At 53.0% G+C, this 20,780-nt stretch overlaps 6 protein-coding genes and 1 non-coding gene across 7 annotated transcripts; 3 read left to right on the top strand and 4 right to left on the bottom strand.

Moving 5' to 3' along the window:
• Window positions 1–367: 367 nt before the first annotated feature.
• Window positions 368–439, bottom strand: J4E85_003796. The gene has a single exon. It is a non-coding gene; the product is annotated as a tRNA-Ala (tRNA).
• Window positions 440–1,564: 1,125 nt separating this feature from the next.
• J4E85_003795 (uncharacterized protein) lies at window positions 1,565–3,634 on the top strand (the record flags this gene model as incomplete). Its single annotated transcript, XM_051468061.1, has 2 exons — window positions 1,565–1,891; window positions 1,940–3,634. 2 exons carry the CDS (start codon window positions 1,565–1,567, stop codon window positions 3,632–3,634), a joined length of 2,022 nt encoding a protein of 673 aa, XP_051327653.1.
• A 1,401-nt stretch (window positions 3,635–5,035) lies between these two features.
• Window positions 5,036–6,666, top strand: J4E85_003794 (uncharacterized protein; the record flags this gene model as incomplete). Its single annotated transcript, XM_051468060.1, has 3 exons — window positions 5,036–5,670; window positions 5,716–5,837; window positions 5,891–6,666. 3 exons carry the CDS (start codon window positions 5,036–5,038, stop codon window positions 6,664–6,666), a joined length of 1,533 nt encoding a protein of 510 aa, XP_051327652.1.
• Window positions 6,667–7,973: 1,307 nt separating this feature from the next.
• J4E85_003793 (uncharacterized protein) lies at window positions 7,974–9,417 on the top strand (the record flags this gene model as incomplete). The annotated part of the gene is made up of 3 exons (XM_051468059.1): window positions 7,974–8,003; window positions 8,139–8,682; window positions 8,735–9,417. The coding sequence occupies 3 exons, from the start codon at window positions 7,974–7,976 to the stop codon at window positions 9,415–9,417; spliced, it is 1,257 nt and encodes a 418-aa protein (XP_051327651.1).
• A 1,106-nt stretch (window positions 9,418–10,523) lies between these two features.
• On the bottom strand, window positions 10,524–11,744 carry J4E85_003792 (uncharacterized protein; the record flags this gene model as incomplete). The annotated part of the gene is made up of 4 exons (XM_051468058.1): window positions 10,524–10,691; window positions 10,763–10,848; window positions 10,907–11,519; window positions 11,571–11,744. The coding sequence occupies 4 exons, from the start codon at window positions 11,742–11,744 to the stop codon at window positions 10,524–10,526; spliced, it is 1,041 nt and encodes a 346-aa protein (XP_051327650.1).
• Window positions 11,745–13,584: 1,840 nt separating this feature from the next.
• J4E85_003791 (uncharacterized protein) lies at window positions 13,585–15,776 on the bottom strand (the record flags this gene model as incomplete). The annotated part of the gene is made up of 3 exons (XM_051468057.1): window positions 13,585–15,318; window positions 15,370–15,660; window positions 15,726–15,776. The coding sequence occupies 3 exons, from the start codon at window positions 15,774–15,776 to the stop codon at window positions 13,585–13,587; spliced, it is 2,076 nt and encodes a 691-aa protein (XP_051327649.1).
• A 1,851-nt stretch (window positions 15,777–17,627) lies between these two features.
• Window positions 17,628–19,954, bottom strand: J4E85_003790 (uncharacterized protein; the record flags this gene model as incomplete). The annotated part of the gene is made up of 3 exons (XM_051468056.1): window positions 17,628–19,426; window positions 19,476–19,812; window positions 19,889–19,954. 3 exons carry the CDS (start codon window positions 19,952–19,954, stop codon window positions 17,628–17,630), a joined length of 2,202 nt encoding a protein of 733 aa, XP_051327648.1.
• Between the last annotated feature and the right edge of the window lie 826 nt (window positions 19,955–20,780).

Raw genomic sequence — 20,780 nt, 5'->3', positions numbered from 1 at the left:
TACACACTCTTGTTGCATGTGCTCAAAACTGATGCACTACACTGATCTGTCACGCTGTTAAGACGCAGCTGTTGTCGCAGTGCTTTTACCAAGCCATGGAAGGGCTGGTCGAGATGAGGAATCTCCAATGCTGCCTGCGACCACCACACGCCCAAAATCCCTAAAATAATTACCAAAGAAGAACATGGTCAAACTATGGCAGCAGACATGAGCACAGAGGCGAATTTATGGGCAAAGAAGCTGCATCATCTGCGTGGAATGACGAGTCGTGCTGCCCCTCTTACCAAAAAAACGCAAAAAATCCCAAACCTTCACCACACCTCCACACTCTCCCCCATCTAGGGAACGGTACAGCAGCGCAAAAAGATGGACTTGCAGGGAATCGAACCCTGGACCACTCCCATGCTAAGGGAGTATTATACCACTAAACCACAAGCCCGGTTTTGCTCTTTTGCCAAGAGAATCGCAGAATTCACCGTCGCCCAAACGGGCGATGAGCGGTGATCGGTGATCGGTGATTGATGAAAAGTCGTCAAATTGTAACGTTTATAGCGTTATTCCATGGCTCGACGCCCTGAGTGAGCGAGGCCTGATCAAAATTCGTGTTGTGGGCTGGTGACATTTTACCCCCACTCAATCGACTTAGCCGTTCACGCCGAAAACACCATGCAAGTTTGTGGGGCTGACTCGCAAATTATGCCGCCAGTCAAAGCTGCATCTTTCATTGGGATACATAATTCACGCGAATATTTCACTCGTTCTTTTCATCACTAATGGGGCAGCTGCTTATGGCTTTGCTAAGAACGTGTACAATTACTCGCATACAAGAGAAGCTCCGAGTGATCCTAAGATACGTCACATTACCTAGGCAGGTTGCGGGTAGGCTCATTGCAAAGGCTCAACTTCCATATATTGGTAGGTTGAAGAGGAAACATGAATAGCTTCGCAAGAGAAGGCCTCCCTACCCTCCTTGCATCCAGTTTTGCTGTATATGACTACACCATGGCACTGCGTAATTCATAGTGACGTATCATCAATGCCCGATAGTTGGTTGATTTTAGTGTTGGTATTGAACCTTCGAAATCACCCTTCCACAACTGTGCAGAATGAGTACCCAGGTAAAGGTCAAAACCAGAGCATTACGCAAAAATACTTCCAATAGAAGGCAGTAGACATAGTGCTCGAAGCTGACTTCAGCGCTCCGATGATACAGGAAGGTCGAGATAGGATCTTTCAGGTGCTCGCGACCGGCTGCAAAGGGGAACATCCTCGACGATGCTGATTAATGCGTACGAAGCAAGTCCCCTCTGAAACTATGCGCCATAAATCTTTCACTAACATACAGAAAAATAGCACCTTTGTGTACACCGTGGTCGTGCAGTCGAACATGTGTTCGTAGGAGCCGAGTACCGCGCTAACCGCTTACGACGACATCTTGGCAGTCGCGCGGTCCCAACGCGCCAAAGATTCCAGACATCAACCAACCCCAGCTTTCGCGCCCGCTGCATCACCACCCAAACCGACCCGACCGACGCGGCAATCCCGTCGCATCATCTCCGCCATCATGTACGGCATGAACCAAGCCTACCATGCCCCCGACCCGAGTGCGCAGGTGCCGAACCACCTCCTTCCCCATGTGCACCTGATATCCTCGTACCGCTTCCCTACTCTGCCGGGCCTCCAAGCTCCGCAAGCCCTCGAGTACCTCATCAAAGGCCCGCAGATCGTGCGCGACACGTCCCCCGTCGCGTGGACCTACCTTGCCGCCCCTCCCCAAGATGGCACTGTCATCCTCACATGGCAGCCCCCGCGCATGGGCACCATGTTCGCCTCGGACGGCATGGTTTGGGCTGATGCTGAGACCGCATACGATATGAACGTGCGCGGATACGTATGTATACCAAGGCGTCATTTGCGCGCAATGCCTAACACCCTATAGACTCTCCAAGTCCTTGTCCACAACAGTGGCTACCACTACCCCGGCGAACCATATGCCGTACACGCGCGCCATCGCTATCGAATCGCCGCAGGTCCTGGAAACATCGATCCCAATCTCTGGCTTGTACACTACAAGCCCGCAGATCCACAAAGCAGAATGCCCGCCGCCCAAATACCCGTCCCACGAGAGGTCCAGGCTCAGTTCCAGATGCGCGCTCAACTCCAGCAAGCCGGACCGTTGATGCGCAAGGAATTCATGCTAGTCGACCAGGCGAATTGGCCAAAAGTCGAGTTTGGACACCAGGCGATGAGAGGCCCTCAGCCACAGGGCTACAACCCCATGTACCCAGGCAGGCAATATCCTGCACAACCTCCGCCAGCCAAACGCCAGCGCTTGCCGACACAACCTCAACCCCGTCAACCCGCTGCAGGCGCGCTTGCGCCGGACAACACGCTCGAAGAGGAGGAGAACGCGACACAAGATGCTTTCGATTTCCTCACCCCGCGCGAGATCAGCTTGTCGCGCTACAAGCAGCATCACGAGTGGATGGAGGAGATCTTCTCATCGCCGTACGCTGTTGGAAAGATCGCGCCGATTGATCTAGGCCTAGGCCTCATGGGAGAGCTTGCTCCTCTTACTGCTGGCATCTTGGACGTCCCGGGAGCTGAGAACGTGGAGCCAGGAAAGGACAACTACCAGATCAAGAACTACTACAAGCTGGACGCAGACCAACTCAAGGACTTCGAGAAGCGCGTAGCAGAGTACACGAAGAATGAGCAGGCTGAAATTGACAAGATGAAGGCCGAGCACGCGAAGAAGGTGGCACAGTTGAAGCGCACCAGGACCTACATCAAAGCCGAACGCCGACTACGAGATCTATCTCGCTCCACCGAGGACGACGGTGATGACGCAAACCCGGTCGAAGGAGTTGTACAAGATTTGGAGAAGTCGCTGGGTGTCAAGTTTGATGAGAAGAAGGCGGTTGTCTGTGTAGACAAGGGTGGTTTTATTGAAGTACAACAACCCTCACCTCCAAAAGCGCAGATGAACGGCAACGGAGCCCAACAGCAAGCGAACGGCACATCGAATGGCATGAACAACCAGGGCTCAATGGAAGACAACTCTGCCGCGAACCTCTTGGATCAATATGGGTCGGGATCACTTTCTGGCACACCTATCGGCAACATGTCCTTGCCTAGACTATCGCAACCACCGAGTCAATCGCAGTCCGCCACCGGTACACCCAATGTACCACACGGCAACATGAACCAGTCGTCGGCATTCGATCAACAGGATACAAGCCTTGATGTAGGAGCCGATCTTTTGGATCTGGATGTAGAAATGTCCGGCATGGCGGGTGCAGGAGACAAGACTGATGACTGGACGATGAACGACCAGTCAGGCAATGCCCAACAGCCAGCCGGCGGTGTCCAGCAGCCAAACATGAGCAACAACCAGCGCCCGAACAATGTCGGCGGGATGCCTCAATCCAACATCGACGCTGATGCAGGCAGCATGTTCGACACCGCCGACTTTGGAAGTTTCGACAACATTGATAGTGCTGGAGACGCTCTGGCCGACTATGGACACGATGACAACCTGGGCTTGGACCTTGTCGATGATTCGGCGTTCGGCGATGCTTTTCACGGGACTGAAATGCATCACGACGAGACTGGTGAGGGTGACCACGCATAGTATGCGTACGCGAATATGGATTTGAAGCTGGACTAGCCGGTGTCCTGGTGTGTTGAGTACTTTTCTAGTGGCTGTACTATTACGTTTTGTATGACTTGGAGTCGACGGCGTCTCTTTGCATATCCATGGCTTACTATCAGCTTGAGAGTTTTCATATACACAATTCTAGAGGCGATATTCTCTTGCTAATTTTACAACTCAGTTTATGGCTGAAGCCACACCGAAACTTGAATAGGAAGGTGCAACGTTGTGTTTGGCCAATGTGGTCTGGGTCGTCAGCAAAGTGTCGCAACATGGCGGTGTTGAGGTCACGACTAGCGTGGTGTACAGCTAACCCGCAGCCAGTTAACGCCGCATCAACAAACTAGGTGAATAGGTCTGGTTTGACTATCCAGTTACGAGCATATTGCAGAGATTCTAATCGCGAAGCCGCTTGCCATATATGCCGTGTAGAATAAACAAGATGAGTGAACGCCCAAAAATCTGACACATTAATGCGGTGCTTTCTCATTCCCACACCGAGCTTGTGTTATTATAAACTGCCCTGTATTAGTATTCAATCCACGAGATTACATACTATGTTTAGCACTTTGCGTGCTTCTTGAGCCTGTACCAGTCAGCCGTTTCGCTGCGACTCAGTCCTTACGCGTCGAGTACTACACAGGCTTGATCACCAGTGTAAGCATATCACGCTTAGCTACATATGCACGATAAAGAACAAGTTAAAGAACAAGCTGATGAGCAGCGTGTGCAACGTTTATACTGTCAATGTAGGATCAGCTCACAATTGTTTTCGTTGTGCCATTTTTGGAGGCTCGTCTTGTACTCGTCTCAAATCCCCCAGAACTTGATGCTGCTCTCTCGCAAAAGTGTCCGCGCTCTCAACAACTCACTTTGCTTCTTGCGTTAGCCAATATTTGGCGGCTTTCAGGATGCTCGCCAGAGCGCTCTGGTTGTTTATTTGCGTTTCCATGTTGTATGCCCCAGCAAGCTCAACTGCCGTTCCAAGGAAGGGCGGTAAAACACGACAAGCGAATTCAATACATCCTATCCTTGGCGTTCGTGGACTGGGTATTGATACCATACATCCTCGATTAGAGATACGAGAGTTAGAGCGGAACAAAGATCAGTTGAACGTCTATCTGCTAGGACTGCGGCGGCTGCAGAGCGTAGGTCAATACGACAAGTTCTCTTACTATCAGATCGCAGGTAAGCTCTGTCACTATCATATGCAACATGTAACCAGATAGCGACACGCTAATCGACACCAGGTATACACGGCCGGCCTTACATACCATGGGATGACGTTGGCAAACATCCGAACGGAAGCAACGGCTACTGTGCTCATGGCAGCAACCTGTTTCCCACCTGGCACAGACCATATCTCGGCCTCATAGAAGTATGGAAGGGGACTTGCGAATTATCCGGTTCACTGACTCTGAAAAGGAACTGCTCTACTCCAATGCTCAACAAGCAATCTCGGAGTTTCCGGTGGGAGAAGCGAAAGAGAGAATGTACAATGCCCTAAGCACCTTCCGAATGCCGTATTGGGACGCCGCTGCTGTACCGCCCAAAGACACGAGCTCCTTCCCCGCGATCGTACAACAAGAAGTGGTCGACATTGAAGTTCCAAGTGGGGAGTCGACGACCACAATGTCTGTTCCAAATCCGCTGTACGCATACCGCTTCCATCCTTTGCCAGCTGACGACTTCAAGAGTGTACCGTGGATACTCTGGAATTCAACAAAGAGGTACCCTGCTAGTATGGCCGTAAATGCGAAATCCCAGAACGACCTTGTAGCGAAATCTCTCGACAGCAATCGGGTGAACCTCATGCAGCAGACTTACCAGATGCTGGGCATGCAAGCAAATTATCTCGACGTCAGTAACAGCATGGCGGAAACGGATGCTCAGGGCGCCATCCCGAATAGTCTGGAGTCTGTGCATGATACTTTGCATAATGCCATTGGCCGTGGAGGTCATATGTACGATGCGGCGTACTCTGCATTTGATCCCATCTTCTGGTTGCTTCATACGTAAGTACCGCGCAACCTACTCTAGTGGGGTGTTGACTATTGTAGTAACGTCGACCGACTGCTCGCTATCTGGCAAGACCTTCATCCGGATAGCTTCGTCGAAAGCCACGTCAACCCTTGGCCGACGTTTGCGACTGCACCGTACTCAGAAGCGGACGAAAACACGCGTGAGTGCATCACGGACCGCTTACTCGATGTTTAATGACGTTGACGTCGACAGCTCTTTATCCATTTCATCGCAATGCAGCAGGCGACTTTTGGACCTCAGCCTCTGTTCGCGATCACACAATCTTCGGCTCCACGTATCCTGAGTTCCTCGGGCTCTCCGCAACCGACACTCTGGTTGGTAGAGTGAACGCACTGTACGGGGGGAATGCAACGTCACGGTTCTCGTGGGAGACCGCACGCGCTGAACAGCATGTCGCCAGTCCGCAGAGCAGCGATGTCCGGTACCAGTACTCCGCCGTCATACGCGCACAACACATGGGGCCTGGAGGTGTTTCCAAGGTCCTCGTCTTCTTGGACGCGAAAATGAACATCAACGCCGGACCTGCGAATACTCAGGCATGGATGTCAGAGCCTGGGTTCGTTGGATATGCAGGTTTCCAGAACGCGGTTGGCCAGGAGAAGACCGAGATGCAGACGAATGGCGTAGTTGCATTGACGGCAGCCCTGGAAGACCGGATGCGAATGGGGGAACTGCGCAGTATGGATGAGAATGTTGTTGGAACGTATCTGCAGGAGAAGCTACATTGGTTGCTTGTTGATGTAAGGCTCTTCGATCCGGCAAACAGCCATGCATGCCGATATTTGCTAACCAACTTGTGTCAGGCCAATGACAATGTCATCGCTCCTGAGCACGCGTCCGGCTTCTCGATTGGGGTATCATGGGCGAAGACATCGCCAGGTACGGCAAGCACGCTGCCTGCGGTCCTCGGTGGCGGCTTCGAGCAGTTGCCACACGCTACGATGGGCAAGGCAGGTGGAGTGCAATGACAGAGGCGCTGAAGGCGTATCTCAAATTTTGACTCATGATTAGTTGACTTATCGTGACAGTGGAAATACGTTCTTCCAAGTAGCGCAGCAATTCTACGAGAATGCAATCGGGTTATCACGAGAAGGGCGCGAACACAGGGAGAGATTCATCCGGGTAACAAGACGTGTTCTTTCTGTATACCCAGCTGCATGCGCGGTGAGGCCTTGGCAAGTTTGCCGCGCGATTGTCAAGACACGCAAGACATTGTTACCGCTCAGGTGTGAAACGGCACTCTATCGGAGACGGACGCTCTGGCAAATAACGATGCGTTGCAGCGACCCCTAACTTGGCTCAGGGGTTGCAGTCTCGGTTAAAGCGGCCCTCCACGTCAGCCCGCCAAGACAACGAAACGTTCTTCCGTGTGCTTGATTCTACGAGGCGTCGCACTAGCTTACGCCTCCATGCGCCGATGAGCAGTGGTACCGCTATCGTGAGCCGAATACGCGGGTAGCTGGTCTGCGGAGCTCTTCGTGGTGGTCTCGTGGTTCGTAACTGTGCGTTAAATTTGGTCTTGTAGTAAGGAACGGTTCCGGACGATCATGGCCAAGTGCAGCTGCAATGGCTGTGTTACATCCGCCAGCGGAGAGTTCCAGATATAGGGACCATCGTCAGGAGTGCGCTACGCGATGGAGTTGTAAAGGCCACAGATGCAGCTTGTTAGCGCGGGATGCCGTTTCCCTCCATCTTCATGCTCCATGCTTCATCTGCCCGGGCACGCGACATGAGCACCAACCTCAATGCGGCTCAGGGGTGATCTGTGGTAGAGTCTTGCCATCAAGTTCAAGCATTACCTGGGGTTTTTGCCGCGCCCGCAAACCACTGATGGCGTACCAAAGGAGACTGCTAAAGTGACCTTCCCGATAGCCTCTCTTGGCATTATCCAACTGTCCAGCATCTGCCCAGTGAGCCGCGTCTACTGCAGGGTGCGCGTTCCTGAAAAGATGTAGCCCCCACCGGCAGGGCCAGGGTGCATTGGCTTCGCAAGGCCAAACCGCTGGTTTACACTCACACTTCCTTTTGACCTCTGCTCCCCTCTTGCCGACCGTCTTGATCTTTGCGGCAGCGATTCCATCATTACGAGCGCCGTTGTTCTTCGCCTTCTTGGTACCCGGAATTCGGCACCAGCGGAATTTCCAAGCCACCTGGGCACGCATCAGCAAGTCTCGAAGCCACGGCAATGCGCCTGAGCACATACTATAGTTCTTAAATCCTCACCTTCCTTGAATAGTAGACTTTCTTTTGGCTCTGCACGCTACATTTTCTCACCATGCCTCCCCGCGACGCCAACTGGATAGATGTAAGTCGTACCCGCCGTCACAAGCACAGTCGTGTAACTAGGGCTAACAGCGTGCTATAGGGCCTCCGAGGCATAGCATCCTTTATGGTCGTATGCGGTCACCTATGTACTGCGTTTGTACCATGGCTACACCAGCCCGCCGCAGACGCAAAATCCGCGCCGCACCTCTTCCAACTCCCCTTCTTCCGCCTCGCCGTCGGAGGTCGTAGCGCCGTAGCCCTCTTCTTCCTCGTAACTGGATACGTCAATTCGATTGGGCCGATTAGCAAGTCGCGTCAGGGAAATCACGATGCTGCCTTCCACGGCATTGCACGAAGTGCGCTCGCGCGCTCAGGACGGCTGATTCTCCCCACCATGGCGGCGACCATCGTTACCTGGTTCATGGCGAATACGAACGCATACCATATGACGAAGCACGTCGATGCGCAGTGGATACGGCAGGGTTGGCACCGACAGGAGCCTACGCTGTGGATGGCTTTCAAGTCGCTGTTCAGAGCGCAAACAGAGACATGGACAACCGGCTGGGACGAGTACGATGGCACACAGTGGACACTGCATATGTTCTTGGAAGGCGCATTTATGGTCTATACAACCATGCTTGCTACGGTTTTGGTGCGACCGAAAGCGCGGTTCATCATCTACGGCATCATGTACATGTATTTCTGGCAAGTCGGCAAAGGTGTGTATAGTTCCGGCCAGCAAACGAATTGGGCAATCGCTAACTAGAGCAGACCTCACAGTTGGCTCCATCAAGGGCCTCAACATCGTCACGGGCATGTTTGTAGCCGAGTTGCACAACCACTACAAGGATGCCGCCACCTCCGTCCTACCCGCCCCCATCCCCGCCATCATGATAATCTGCGGCATGTTCATGGCTGGATTTCCCCAGGACTCGGCCCAGAACACACGCTGGTCGCACACAATGGCCACCATCATGCACAGCTTGACCGCCGATAAGACGGATATCCGAAGATACTGGGACCACCTGGGAGCCGCGTTTGTCCTGCTGGGCATCTTCTTTTCGAGGAACGCACGCAAACTCCTTACGTCGCCTGTCTTCAACTTTCTCGGTCGCGTCAGTTTCCCTGTATACCTGCTGCACAATACTTTCATCAAGTCTGTGCTTACCTGGATGATCTACCTACCTTCCGCGATGAACCCGCCAAGGAACGAGAAGGGAGAGCAACAGGACCTCCAACGTGGATCGACGACGCACATTCTTATCGCCATTGCGGTCTTTTACTACATCCTATACCGAACTGCGGCACTATGGGTCAAGCACGTCGACCCAGTATGCGCAAACATCGTCAACGCAGCAACGAAGTGGGCATATGGCGAACCACAACAGAAGGAGGCCCGACCGATACTAGGGAACGGGAATGGAACGACCGACAAGAGTGTGCTTCCTTCATAAGTCCGTGTTTCTGGTCAGACACCCTGTTATTCTTCCCTCCATTCTTGTTGATCATTTTGCGGGAGCTGGAGCTTCTGCTATTACTATTCCATTTTTAAATTTCAAAATTCCTTTGTATCAAAGCATCTGTTGGAGCCAAGCATTGTGCGTTTGAGTGAGCGACCATGGCATGTAAGCTTGGACGTTTTGGAGTATACAAGGTGACATAACCTGGTAAATGGATGGTTTGGAAAGTGTCGAGGAGAATTACAGTACGCTGAAGTAGATGAATGAACACATGAAACTTCACTTTTGGACTCGACATGCCTTTCGAGCGTTGTTTTCGACTCACCCTGAGTTGCATCGTATCTGCCACATGGCCACAAGTCAACTTGTTTTTGGCGCAAAACGTTCATGTCATCGCCAACCACTTCACTTCCCAAAGGTCATTTACGAACGAACAACTCTTTTTGGATAGTCACTCATGCATTTAAGGGTGTCGAGAAGAGGAGAAAAGGTCAGAAAGCAGAGATTATATATGCTTGGTAGCTGGCGCTAACATGTTTTTGTGTTGGCGCCGATGAGGTCACGCAGCGCGAGCCATGCTTCAATCGTTTGGCGGTGACTGTCGAGGAAGGCATCACGCGGGTTGATGACGACAATGAGTTTTTTGGGGACCGATAGATGGAGGGATAGTCCAGTGTGACGAATACGTTAGTCCGTATGCTCTACTGTCATGCTCGCCAGATGATATGTATATCTCCTAGGCACGCCATATCTTTTACTCGACCTCCTAGCCCTCCTCGTATTCGGCAATTTCTATCTCAGCAGATCAGTATCGAGTAAGATTTCATTCACCGCTAATGAGACTAAGTTCGTTGAGTATAATCAGGCATTATCATTATCGTAAAAGAGTCTATCAGAACAAGTAGCGAGTGAACCGATAATACTGCTGCCGGAATAGGGTATCAAGAAACGCGGAAACAAAATGCCCAAGTCCATCGTCAAACTCTTATCAATCTGCCTCGTCGTATCCATCCATCCGTAGTCATCGCTTACCAAACCAAAAAACCAAAAAGCAACATGAATACAGTGAAGAATGGGAGCTTCGTTGTTAAGCCAGTTCTTTACATGTTCTCAATGACATGCGAGTTGATAGCACTCTGGAAGCCGTGGCTGTTGCCGCCGTATTCCTGTGCTGCAGAGCTCTGCACACCCATTGGGCTGGCACCGTGGGAGCTGGGTCCTTCGCCAACGGAGTCGGCTTGAGCGAGAGCGCTCTGAACCGTCTGGTTCTGCGCAGGAAGAAAGATCACCTGGGCGGTCAGTTTCGCGTGATTCTGGGCAGGAAGATTGGTGTACTAACCTTAGAGTTGGCGGACTTAGCCATTGCTTGCATAGCCTCGAGATATCTGATCTGCATAGCAGGAGCACTGCTGAGAATGTCGGCAGCTAAAGAGATAAGAAGTCAGTGAATGTCTCCCACGCATTTCATACAGCCATAACATACCTTGACGCATAAGCTTAGCGGCCTCAACCTCAGCCCTCGCAGCGATGACCTTGGCTTCTCCGGTACGCTTGCTCTGCGCAGCCATAGAGAGCGAATCCTGCAAATCCTGGCTGAAGATGATATCCTTGACGAGCATAGACTCAACCTCAACACCCCATCCAAGCGCCGTCTCCTCGATAATCTCACGGATCGACTGAGCAATCTCCTCACGACGCTCAATCACATCCTGCAGCACACGCGCACCAACAACATGGCGAAGAGTCGTTTGCGTACGCTCAACAAGCGCCTGGCGGATGTTGGAAATGGAGAAAGCGGCCTTGTGGGGCGAGGTGATGCGGTAGTAGATGACTGATGTCAACTGAAGGGAGACATTGTCCTTGGTCATGCAGACTTGCTTGGGGACTTCGACGATCTGGATCTTGATGTCGACTTGGACGAGTTGCTCTGACAGTGGGTTTACGTAGACGAGTCCGGGGTCGACCGCGCGGGCGAATCGTCCGAACTTGGTGACGAGACCCACGTTTCCTTGGTTCACGGGCTTGTAGGGGTTGGGGCAGACGATGCAGCAGGGGATGGCTCCGAGGGTACCGATGCAGCCTCCTAGGGTGTTGATCTAGATGGGTGTTAGAGTGGCGCATGGGATATGGATTTGAGGTAAACATACCATGCCACCATACCAGCCGTTAGTGTCAGCATCAGCATCGTCAGGCTGGATAACCCTCGCATAGCTAGGCTGAAGATCCTCTCGACGCGGTGGCTGAACCTTGATAACCGGCTCAGCAGTGCGAGGTGACTGGGTGCCACCATTGACAGGTGCCTTTCCGTTGATGTCGCTCATGGTCGCGGTAGTACGTTGATTGTTAACGGTATCGTTATCGTGTAGAATGGGTCTCGAAGAAGAATGCGTAGACTCGGCGATGGTAGAAGGATATGTGAGGGACATTATTCGACAACAACAGGGTGTCGTTGGCTTATATGCACCCAGGCAGTTGCATTCACAGCACCATGCATTCTGAGCGGGGAAGCTAGCTTAGCTCGATCCCTGCTCGTGCCCTTGCCCTTGTCACGCTAGTATGTGGCCACTTCTTGGGGCTGTGCGCACCTGTCTTACCATCGCATGCGACCAAATGGACTCTTGATGACAGCGTGGAATGCGCATCCGTTACTACCTGCTACAAGGCTCACTACGATCCTTGAGATGACGCGACAAACACATTGACCTTGGTTCCCTATACTCATACCAGCGCGCACCTCTGCAGTTTAACACAAACCCATCGACTTCGCGTCACACAACATCCACGCACCTCCAAGGCCTCCCGCACTCGGCTAAGTCGGGAACCAAGCCCAGAGCACACCCTTCGGGTCTACTCGTGACGTGCAAATACGCTCAAGGCACACTCGATATATGCAAACGGGCCATACAGAGGGCGTGCTCAAACATGTCCGACGTCAGCGATCTGGCCATTCGATAAGCACACCAATTCAGCCATCTCGGCATTATCACGCGCCTCGTGGATCGGGCAACAAGTGCCCCGGCCATCGGATTCAGCCCTGTAGGTGGGCTTCGTGGCGAAGGCTCGGCTGCGGATGTTAGGCCATATCTGAAAGGGGACTAACAACGCCCGAGGAGGCTGGTGAGTTGGCTTGACAGTAGACGGGTTATTTCCGATCTTGTAAGCGCGCTGGCGCGGGAAAACATCGTGAGGCATCGCACTTGTGTTGGTGCTGGCTATTATTCTCTACGGCACAGTCGTGAGCTGTCTCTTCTGCCTTCTGGATGGCTTCAGCGTCTAAGGCATCTTGCAGCCATCTGGACAAGGGGTGCGCCACGGCGGTACTATCTACACCGTGTACGAAGTGCATATCTTCGCATTTCGTGTCTTTATACTCCGGTCCGCACCGGTCAGATATCGCTCACGAGCGATTTCGGCGCGCCGTGAGCGAGATGTAATTCCCTCACAAAGACTCTGCGCATTTTCCGTATTGCCTTGCGTATTTCCGTTACAGGTCGCCGGTGAGCATCAATTCCCTCATCCCTCATCCCTCATCTCGAGATGAGTGGTGTGGGAATAATGCACAGCCCAATCAGGCGCTCGACTACAAAGACAATGCCTTCTTTGAAATCTTACTCCAACTCCATTGGACCCATCGCGAAACGGCTTACTCAGGGGAAGACCTTGTTGTTGGTCTGTTGTGGGGTCGTGCTGTTTGCTCGCCTTGAAGAGGCACAGTTAGTACGGCCTATATATACTGTTCGCCTACTACGCCCCAGCGCTATGGTCCTGTTTCCGCGCCGCACATGGCTTTCCAGGTACTTAAGCGCCCAGGTCCATTTATTTGGCCTACTTGCAGACCAACATTGGTTCGAGAACACGATATCTTGGATTCTAGCGTGTTGCATACAACACCCTCTCAAGTGTTCAAAAAAGTGCAAGGTAGCAGCTTGGAGGTCTTCACAGAAATTCAGCCTGCCGGACGTCTTACAGAACTGTGTATGTATTCCTCAACTAGACTTACGAAAGATAGTATCTTGCACTGCTCATGTATTGTAGGATGCAACTGTAATATATGTATTGCATATAAGCTGAAGTCTAGTGAATGCCAATACTTGATACCAAACGCCAAATATGCACCGAACGAATATTGTACAGCATCTCAGAACCCCCAACCCCTCTCCTCTACTTCAGGATACTCGCCCCTCTCCGATCCTTCTTGAGCGGCGAGAAGGTAAACGCCTCCTCGCTCATCATGTTGAACCCGCCCGAAATGGGGCGTCCCTGTCCCTGCTTACCCAACACATTCTTACTCAGGGCCCTCGCCGCAAATAAGCCTTTGCTGAGACCGACAGGCTTCAGGGGCGCAGCGTCCTCGGCATCTTCAGAATCGAAGAGTGTCTTTCCGGCACCTGCACCGAGCTTGCGCTTTTTCTTCTTCTCCGCTGCGGGTTCCTCGGTAAATGTGGCAAAGGACATGAGTGACTTGCGGGGCTTGACTTTGCTGGACTTCTTTGATGGGCCATCGTCATCTTTGGTTGGGATGGATACGGGTGCGTTTTCGGATGCGTCTTTGGATGTGTTATGAGAGAGCTCAGATGCTTCCTCTGAGACCATCTCGAGGACTGGGGCGGCGTTCTTCTTGCGTGGCTTTGCGTTTGCCTTGCTCGATGCTGATGGTGCGAGGGCCTTGACCTTGGGTTGGGCAGTCTTCTTGAGGGCTTTCTTGGGAGGCGCTGTCGGAGTAGCTTGTTCTTCAGCAGCTTCTTCTTCGACTTGTTGCTCGGCCTCCTCTTCTTCAATGATAGGGCTGTCAAGTGCGATGTTGCTCGCTTTGTTCAGGAATGGTGTTAGTGAGAAGGTGGATGTATCACCGATGGCAGAGACCGAAGTGCCGCGCTTTGCCTTCTTCGCAGGGAAGCCGTCTCCCGGCGTACCCAGCATGGTCTCTGGCTCAGCAGTAGCTGCCATACGTTTCCGAGCAGTCTTTGTGGGCTTGCTAGACGCAGCTGCGATGCTCTTAACAGGTGGTGCAGTCTGTGCCCGGTCTGCCTTCTGGAGCTCGGCTTCCTTCTCCTTCAACTTCTCCTTGGTTGTTCGCAGCTTCTCACGGAAAGCACTCAGCTTGTCGTCGAGAACCGCGTTTTTGCCCTGGAGTTCGGCCAAGGTCTGCTTGTATTCCTTCTCTTGCTTCTTGCGTTCGCGCTTCTCTTCTTCCAGCTCTTTCCTTGCAGCTTCGGCTTGATCGTCGGGTTGTTGCGAACCCTTCCTCGACGCCTTTTCCGCCTTCTGACGCTCTCGCTTCTCTTGTTCGAGTTCCTGTCGCAGCTCTTCGATCTCAGCATCGCGGGCGGCGGTGTCTTTGCGGGCTTTCTCGGCTTGAAGGTGTGCAGCCTTTTCTTGTTGTAGTTCCTCGCGGAGCTGCTCAATCGCGGCATCTTGGGCCTCACTGCGCTTGCTAGCCTTGTTGGCCTCCTTCTTGGACAGGCTCTCGACCTTGGCCTGCAGACTTTCGGTGGCCTGTTGTTGCGACTCCAGATCCGCCTGCACCTTCTCCATGGCCTTCTCAGCCTTTGTAAGCCCAGCCTCAGCCTTCATCCGGTCCTTCTTCTCCGTTGCGAGCTCATTGCGCACCTCCTCCAACTCGTTGCGGAGGTCCTCGTCCTGCTCCATCTTCTTCCCCTGTTTCGCAATGGTACGGGCGGAGGTCCGCTTCTCGTTCTCGAGTTCGACTTGTAGCGTAGTCATCTGGCGTTGCAATGCGAGTTTCTCAGAGAGCAGGCCGGTGTTTGCTTCGACCTGGGCGCGCAGGTGTTCGACTTCGGGGCGTAGTGATGAGATTTCGCGGGACAGGGCAAGTTTGTCGGAAAGTATCTTGTTGGAGTCGGATGTGACGTTTTCCATAGCCTTGAGTTCGGCCTAAGAGAAGTAAGCAAATAGCGCAATGATCGATAGGCCGGACGTGCTTACCTTGAGATTCGCGACTTCCCGCGCCTGGGTGCGGATGTTGTTTTGTGCTGCCTCTGCCTCTGCGCGTTGCTCGTCCAACTGCGCAAGGGCCTCTTCGAGCGATGCCTCGAGCTCGTCCGATCGCGCCTGCTCCTCCTCGAGTTGTTCGTGTAGGTCGCTGTTCTCGTCTTGCAGGAGGCACTGGGCGACTCGCAACTTCCGCATCTCCTCGTCTTTGACTACCGCTTCGACCGAATGCTTACTCCGCTCAAGGCTGAGTTCCAGCGTCGCGTTCCGCAGCGAATGTTGGAGCTGAAAGGGTTAGTATAAGGTCTAAGACATGGCAGCCGAACAGGGTCCAGCGGTCTTTCACTCACATCCTTCATCTCGTAGTTGATGTCCATATCTGCCTCCACAGCGGCGACCATGGTATAATATCTGCTCAATGATGCGCGAGCGTGTCGCTAGGTGTAGATGTAGGACGGAATGTGGTGGGGCTTTAGGTAGACGCGACTGGGTAAACAAACAGAGCGCAGATGGCCGTCATGGAGCTAGCAACCCAACAAAGTGAAGGAATGACGCTGAAAAGATAGAAACAGTACTCGAAAACTACAGAGGAACGAATCGCCTCTTGAGTAGTCCAGCAGTCCTTGTGAGGTTTACAATCCAGAGTGCTGACCTCCAACGCCCATGTCGCGCACCCCTGCCTAGGTGTCGGCCTTGGCATTACGCACGCCGCATCTCCGAGCTCGAGGCCACGTTCCCAAGCATCAGTCCAACCCACCAAAGCTCCGCACACCAACTCTCCACCCGCCAAACGACACAATGCGGTGGTTACAGCTCCTCACTGCCTCGCTGCTGCCTTTTACAGCTCTGGCAGCCAAGAAATCGACCGGCGACCGCTTCACTGACGCCCGCGCCAAGTCGCTTTCCGTTGGCCATCCGCTCAAGCTCGACGACGCCGGTTATGCGCAATTGACAAAGTCTCCGAGAGATTATGGCGTTGCTGTGCTTTTGACGGCCCTAGAGCCGAGGTTCGGATGCATGCTCTGCAGGGACTTTCAGCCAGAGTGGGATTTGCTGGGCAAGAGCTGGATGAAGGGTGATAAAGATGGGAAGACGAGACTGGTATTCGGCACGTTGGACTTTGTTGATGGAAAGAACACTTTCCAGTCGGTGAGATGTCCCTCTTCCTCTACTGCAATGTCCTAAAACTGACAATTGATAGATGATGCTTCAAACCGCACCCGTCCTCCTCTACTTCCACCCAACCGTCGGCGCAAACGCAAAGGTCGACTCCGCACCCGTCCGCTTCGACTTCACCGCCGGCCCCCAGAAAGCCGAACAGATCCACGCCTGGATCGCGCGCCAGCTCCCCGCTGACGTGCCCAAGCCCTCCGTCTCCCGCCCCATCGACTGGGTCTTCTACATCTCCGCAACCGTTATCGTCCTCGGAGGCATCACGGCCATCTCAGTCGCCTGGCCATACATCATTCCCATCCTTCAGAACCGCAACCTCTGGGCCGCCGTCAGCCTCATCGCCGTGCTTCTCTTCACCAGTGGCCACATGTTCAACCACATTAGGAAGACACCGTATGTCGTTGGTGATGGCAAGGGTGGTATGAACTACTTCGCCGGGGGCTTCAGCAGCCAGTACGGTCTCGAGTCGCAGATTGTTGCCGCCATCTACGGAATCCTCGCTTTTGCTGCTATTTCTCTGGCCATCAAGGTTCCCAGAATCAAAGACCCGCGCGCACAGTCGTTCGCCGTCTTCCTGTGGACTGGTGTTTTATTCGGCATGTACAGCTTCCTGCTCAGTGTCTTCCGCATCAAGAATGGCGGATACCCCTTCTACCTGCCTCCGTTCTAGGTGAATCGAGATGAAAGTGGTTGGGATTCCTGATTTGTAAGGGATACGTAGGAAGGCTAGAGGCTTTTCCATCTTGGAAAGAAAGATCACTCTAGCATTTGAAAAAATCGAACTCGCGGTCAGAGTTTGGTGCACTGTATGATAACGCTGTTTGAGCGGGCGTTCATGAATTAGATGTCTGCCTAAAAGCGGACCTGTAGTCACTATTAGGATTTGACACCTTTGTAACAAGACTATCAAATGAACCATGTACTACATTGGGATATCGTATACACGCATAAAAGCAAACCATGCCCTTACCGCTAAGAAAACATTTTGGCCTTGAGACGATCATAAACCCATGAAACCATGCCGAAGAGGAAAATACACCTTGCAAATTGAGCCGATCGTGAGAGATGCAACAAAACGCCTAAGACATTGTCATGGCGTGAAGGTCGAAAACGTCGTTCCTCCAGCCACCCTCATCCCAGTCATCGATGCGCTCCGCTGCACGACGACCCTCCTCTTCCCACAGCTTGACCACGCTACCAGGTGCGTACTTGCCGGCGAAGACACCCTTGCCCGGCGCGTCGACACCGACCCTCGTGTAGACGTCAGGGTCGTCGGCGGGTGTAAGACGAGTGATGACAGCCTTGACGAAGGTCTTGAGGTCGTCTGGGTCCGAGATCCTGGTAGCTCGGAGCCTCTCGCGAGCGAAGATCAGTTCGCGGTTGGCAGCGTGGATACCATCAGCGATACCCTTGGCCATCTGCCTCTCCATGACCTTGCGGACGATGGGGCGGAGGAGAGGCTTGAACAGCCAGCCGAGAATGCTGAACTTGGACTTGCGAAGCTTGTAGGTGAGCTTGTGGATGTGGACGCGTACAGCCTTGAGAGTAAGGATCTGTTCCAGCTTCTCCTTGCCAACCTCGACGTCGAGATGGATGTCGATACCGCGCTCGTCGAGCTGGAAAGATGCGATACCCTCATCGGCAAGACGGAGGAGACCAGAGTGTGCGCGAAGAAGGAAGCCAACTTCATCTGCACGGAACGAGAGACCGTCAATCTTGATGGTGAACTTGGAAGTAGCCTTTGACGCCACACGGAAGCGGGCCTTGCGGAGTTCGAAGTCGTTGTATGTTTCTACCTTGAAGCGGAAAGGCAGGAAGGAGGTGTGGTTGACGGTCTTTCCGGGTTCGATAATCAGGTTCTCGAGGAGCATGTCGATCTCGGGCGTGGAGACCTCCAGACGGGGGATAGGAATGTACTGGATAGCCTGGATTCCGAGAGGAACGAAGACGTTGATGGCGTCCTGAACCAATTCGCTGTTGGTGTAGTTGTGCATGGGCGACAAGATGTTCCAGATCCTCGTGCTCGTCTTGATCAGCTTCGCAATGTCCTCATCCTGCGTCACGGCCATGAACGTTCGCTGGGCTTGCTCAAAGAACACATCAACATCCTGGCGGAGCGAAGACTCAGTTCCAACACCTTGGGCCTTCTTGCGGAGTTCCTGGAACTTCTCGTCGACGTGATCGAAAAAGTCGGGGTCGGTGAGCAGCTTCTGAAGGGAGTTGCCAACGTCGGTCAGCAGATCCTCAAATTCTGGGTCCTTGCGAGAGTGGTCCAAGACCTGGTGGAAGGCGTCCTCGAGCTTCTTCCATTCCTGCTTATCTCCGAACGAGCTGATAAATGTCCAGAAGTTCTTGACGGCCTTGTCCATCGCTGGGTTCGTGTCGATGTCGGTTTCGAGCGTGCCCATGGCATCTTCAACCGTGCGAGAGTACACCAAAGCGTAGCGCTTCAGGAGCTGTGCCAGCACCGAGACGGAGTCGTTGTAGTCCCTCTTCTGCCTCAGGTTTGTAACCGTCTTCTTCAGGCGGAACATGAGAGACTCGCCCTCATCGCCTTGTAGCTTCTGTCCTAGGCTTACGTCTGCCCTCTGAGCAACCTTGGCCACACCATTTCCAACTACCTGGGCTACTTCGGCGACATCGTTGCCCAAATCCTGAGCTGAGGGCGCAGGGCCCTCATCCGCGCCTGGCTCCTTAAGTGCCTTGTACTCTGCCTGTGAGGGCTCAATCTTCTTTGCAGCCTTCTTGGAGACGTTCGACAGTGTGAATGCGGTATCTCTGAAGACTTCGCGTCCGACGGTTTGGAGATCAGAAAGGAAGATGCGGAAGTCTGAGTTGGTAAGGAGGAGGGATCCGACGGTTTGGAGGCTCTGGTATGCTGCTCCCGTGTTAGTGAATGAGATATAGACGCATCTGTGTGTACGCACCTGCAGTAGCATCCGCCTTCGCCTTTGACCTTGTCGTCCGCCTCGCGATATCCTCCACATCAACAGAGATCCTGGACTTGGAAAGGTACCAGAGGAAGTCTTGAATCTGGTCTTCGCTGTTCTTGTGGTTCATCGTGTCGATGAACTGATGAAGCCATTGTTTCGTAAACTTGACAAGCAGGCGTCCTGAGTCGCTCAAGTCTGGATTCTCTGGGTTGAGGACGTCTGCAGAGAGCAAGCTGCGAAGGTTGATGATGACTTGTTCATTCGACGGCATGAACCCCATGGAAAGCGCCCGCAGCATCTGATACGAGTGAAGCTTCTGGTGCACCTCACGCTGGAGCGTTGTATCATCGCGATACTGTCGTTCGGTGTTAGTACGCGTCGCGCTGCAGACAGTTGAGCTGACATACCTGAGGCAACAAAGGACGCTGGTCGTCGTCGCGTTTGCGCGAGCCGAAGCATGATGAGAGTGACATTGCGATAGTTTGTGTCACTTTCACGTGGAGTGGAGTGCAATTGTGGTTGATAGAAAGTGGAGAGAGCTCTGGTAGAGTTTACATTGAAGCTGCACCAAGGTTCCAGGCTCCCAAACGACGCGTTGATCAGGATGACGAGGGAAGCTAGCGCTTCGACGTCATGCCGTTCGTCGATCCCGCGGCTCCACATATGCGCCAAGCCTACATGGGCGGGTGTCATTCCCCAACCTATGGCACCCATGGTTCGCGCATCACTCTTGAGCACGTGGCTTTGATGAGCTCCATATTCTGCAATCGAAGCAAACTTCCCCCAAGCGTGTAAGCGACCACAATGGCGATTGTTCTGAATGTGTTCTTGCGTTCGTACAATGGGGGTGAAAAGCAACCAGATGCCGAGGTAAGCCACTTTCTAGCTCTGAAATGTAGTCGAAAAAAGGTACAGAAAAGCAGTCGTCGGAAGCCGGTTCACAATGATGGAGCGTACTCCGGCTGGAACACCTAGCCGCTTTGATAACAGCTCCAATACTATGGCTATCGTGAACAGGCTCACAGCTACCACAGGTCCATCACAGCCCCGCGGAAGTGTCTCCGTGCGTCGCCGCGTCATAGCAAGCAGCCATAAGGCCAGCTGATAGATGGACCTCATTGTTCTTCAATCAGGCTCCCAGTTTCTGGAATCAGGTTTTCATTAGACGTATGCCTTATGTAAACTGATCGTGTTGTCATTTTACAGCGGGCTTTGTGTTGCCAAGAACACGAGAGCCTTCTAAGTTTGTCAACTACATCACGTGCGATCCGCGAACACGACCATCACAAACAGTCTGTG

The sequence above is a fragment of the Alternaria conjuncta genome, assembly GCF_024043145.1.
Source record: "Alternaria conjuncta strain BMP 0040 chromosome Unknown scaffold_5, whole genome shotgun sequence".
NCBI classification, from domain to species: Eukaryota; Fungi; Ascomycota; class Dothideomycetes; order Pleosporales; family Pleosporaceae; genus Alternaria; species Alternaria conjuncta.
The sequence above is the reverse complement of the archived record's forward strand: the minus strand, read 5'-3'. Positions and strand labels throughout refer to the sequence as shown.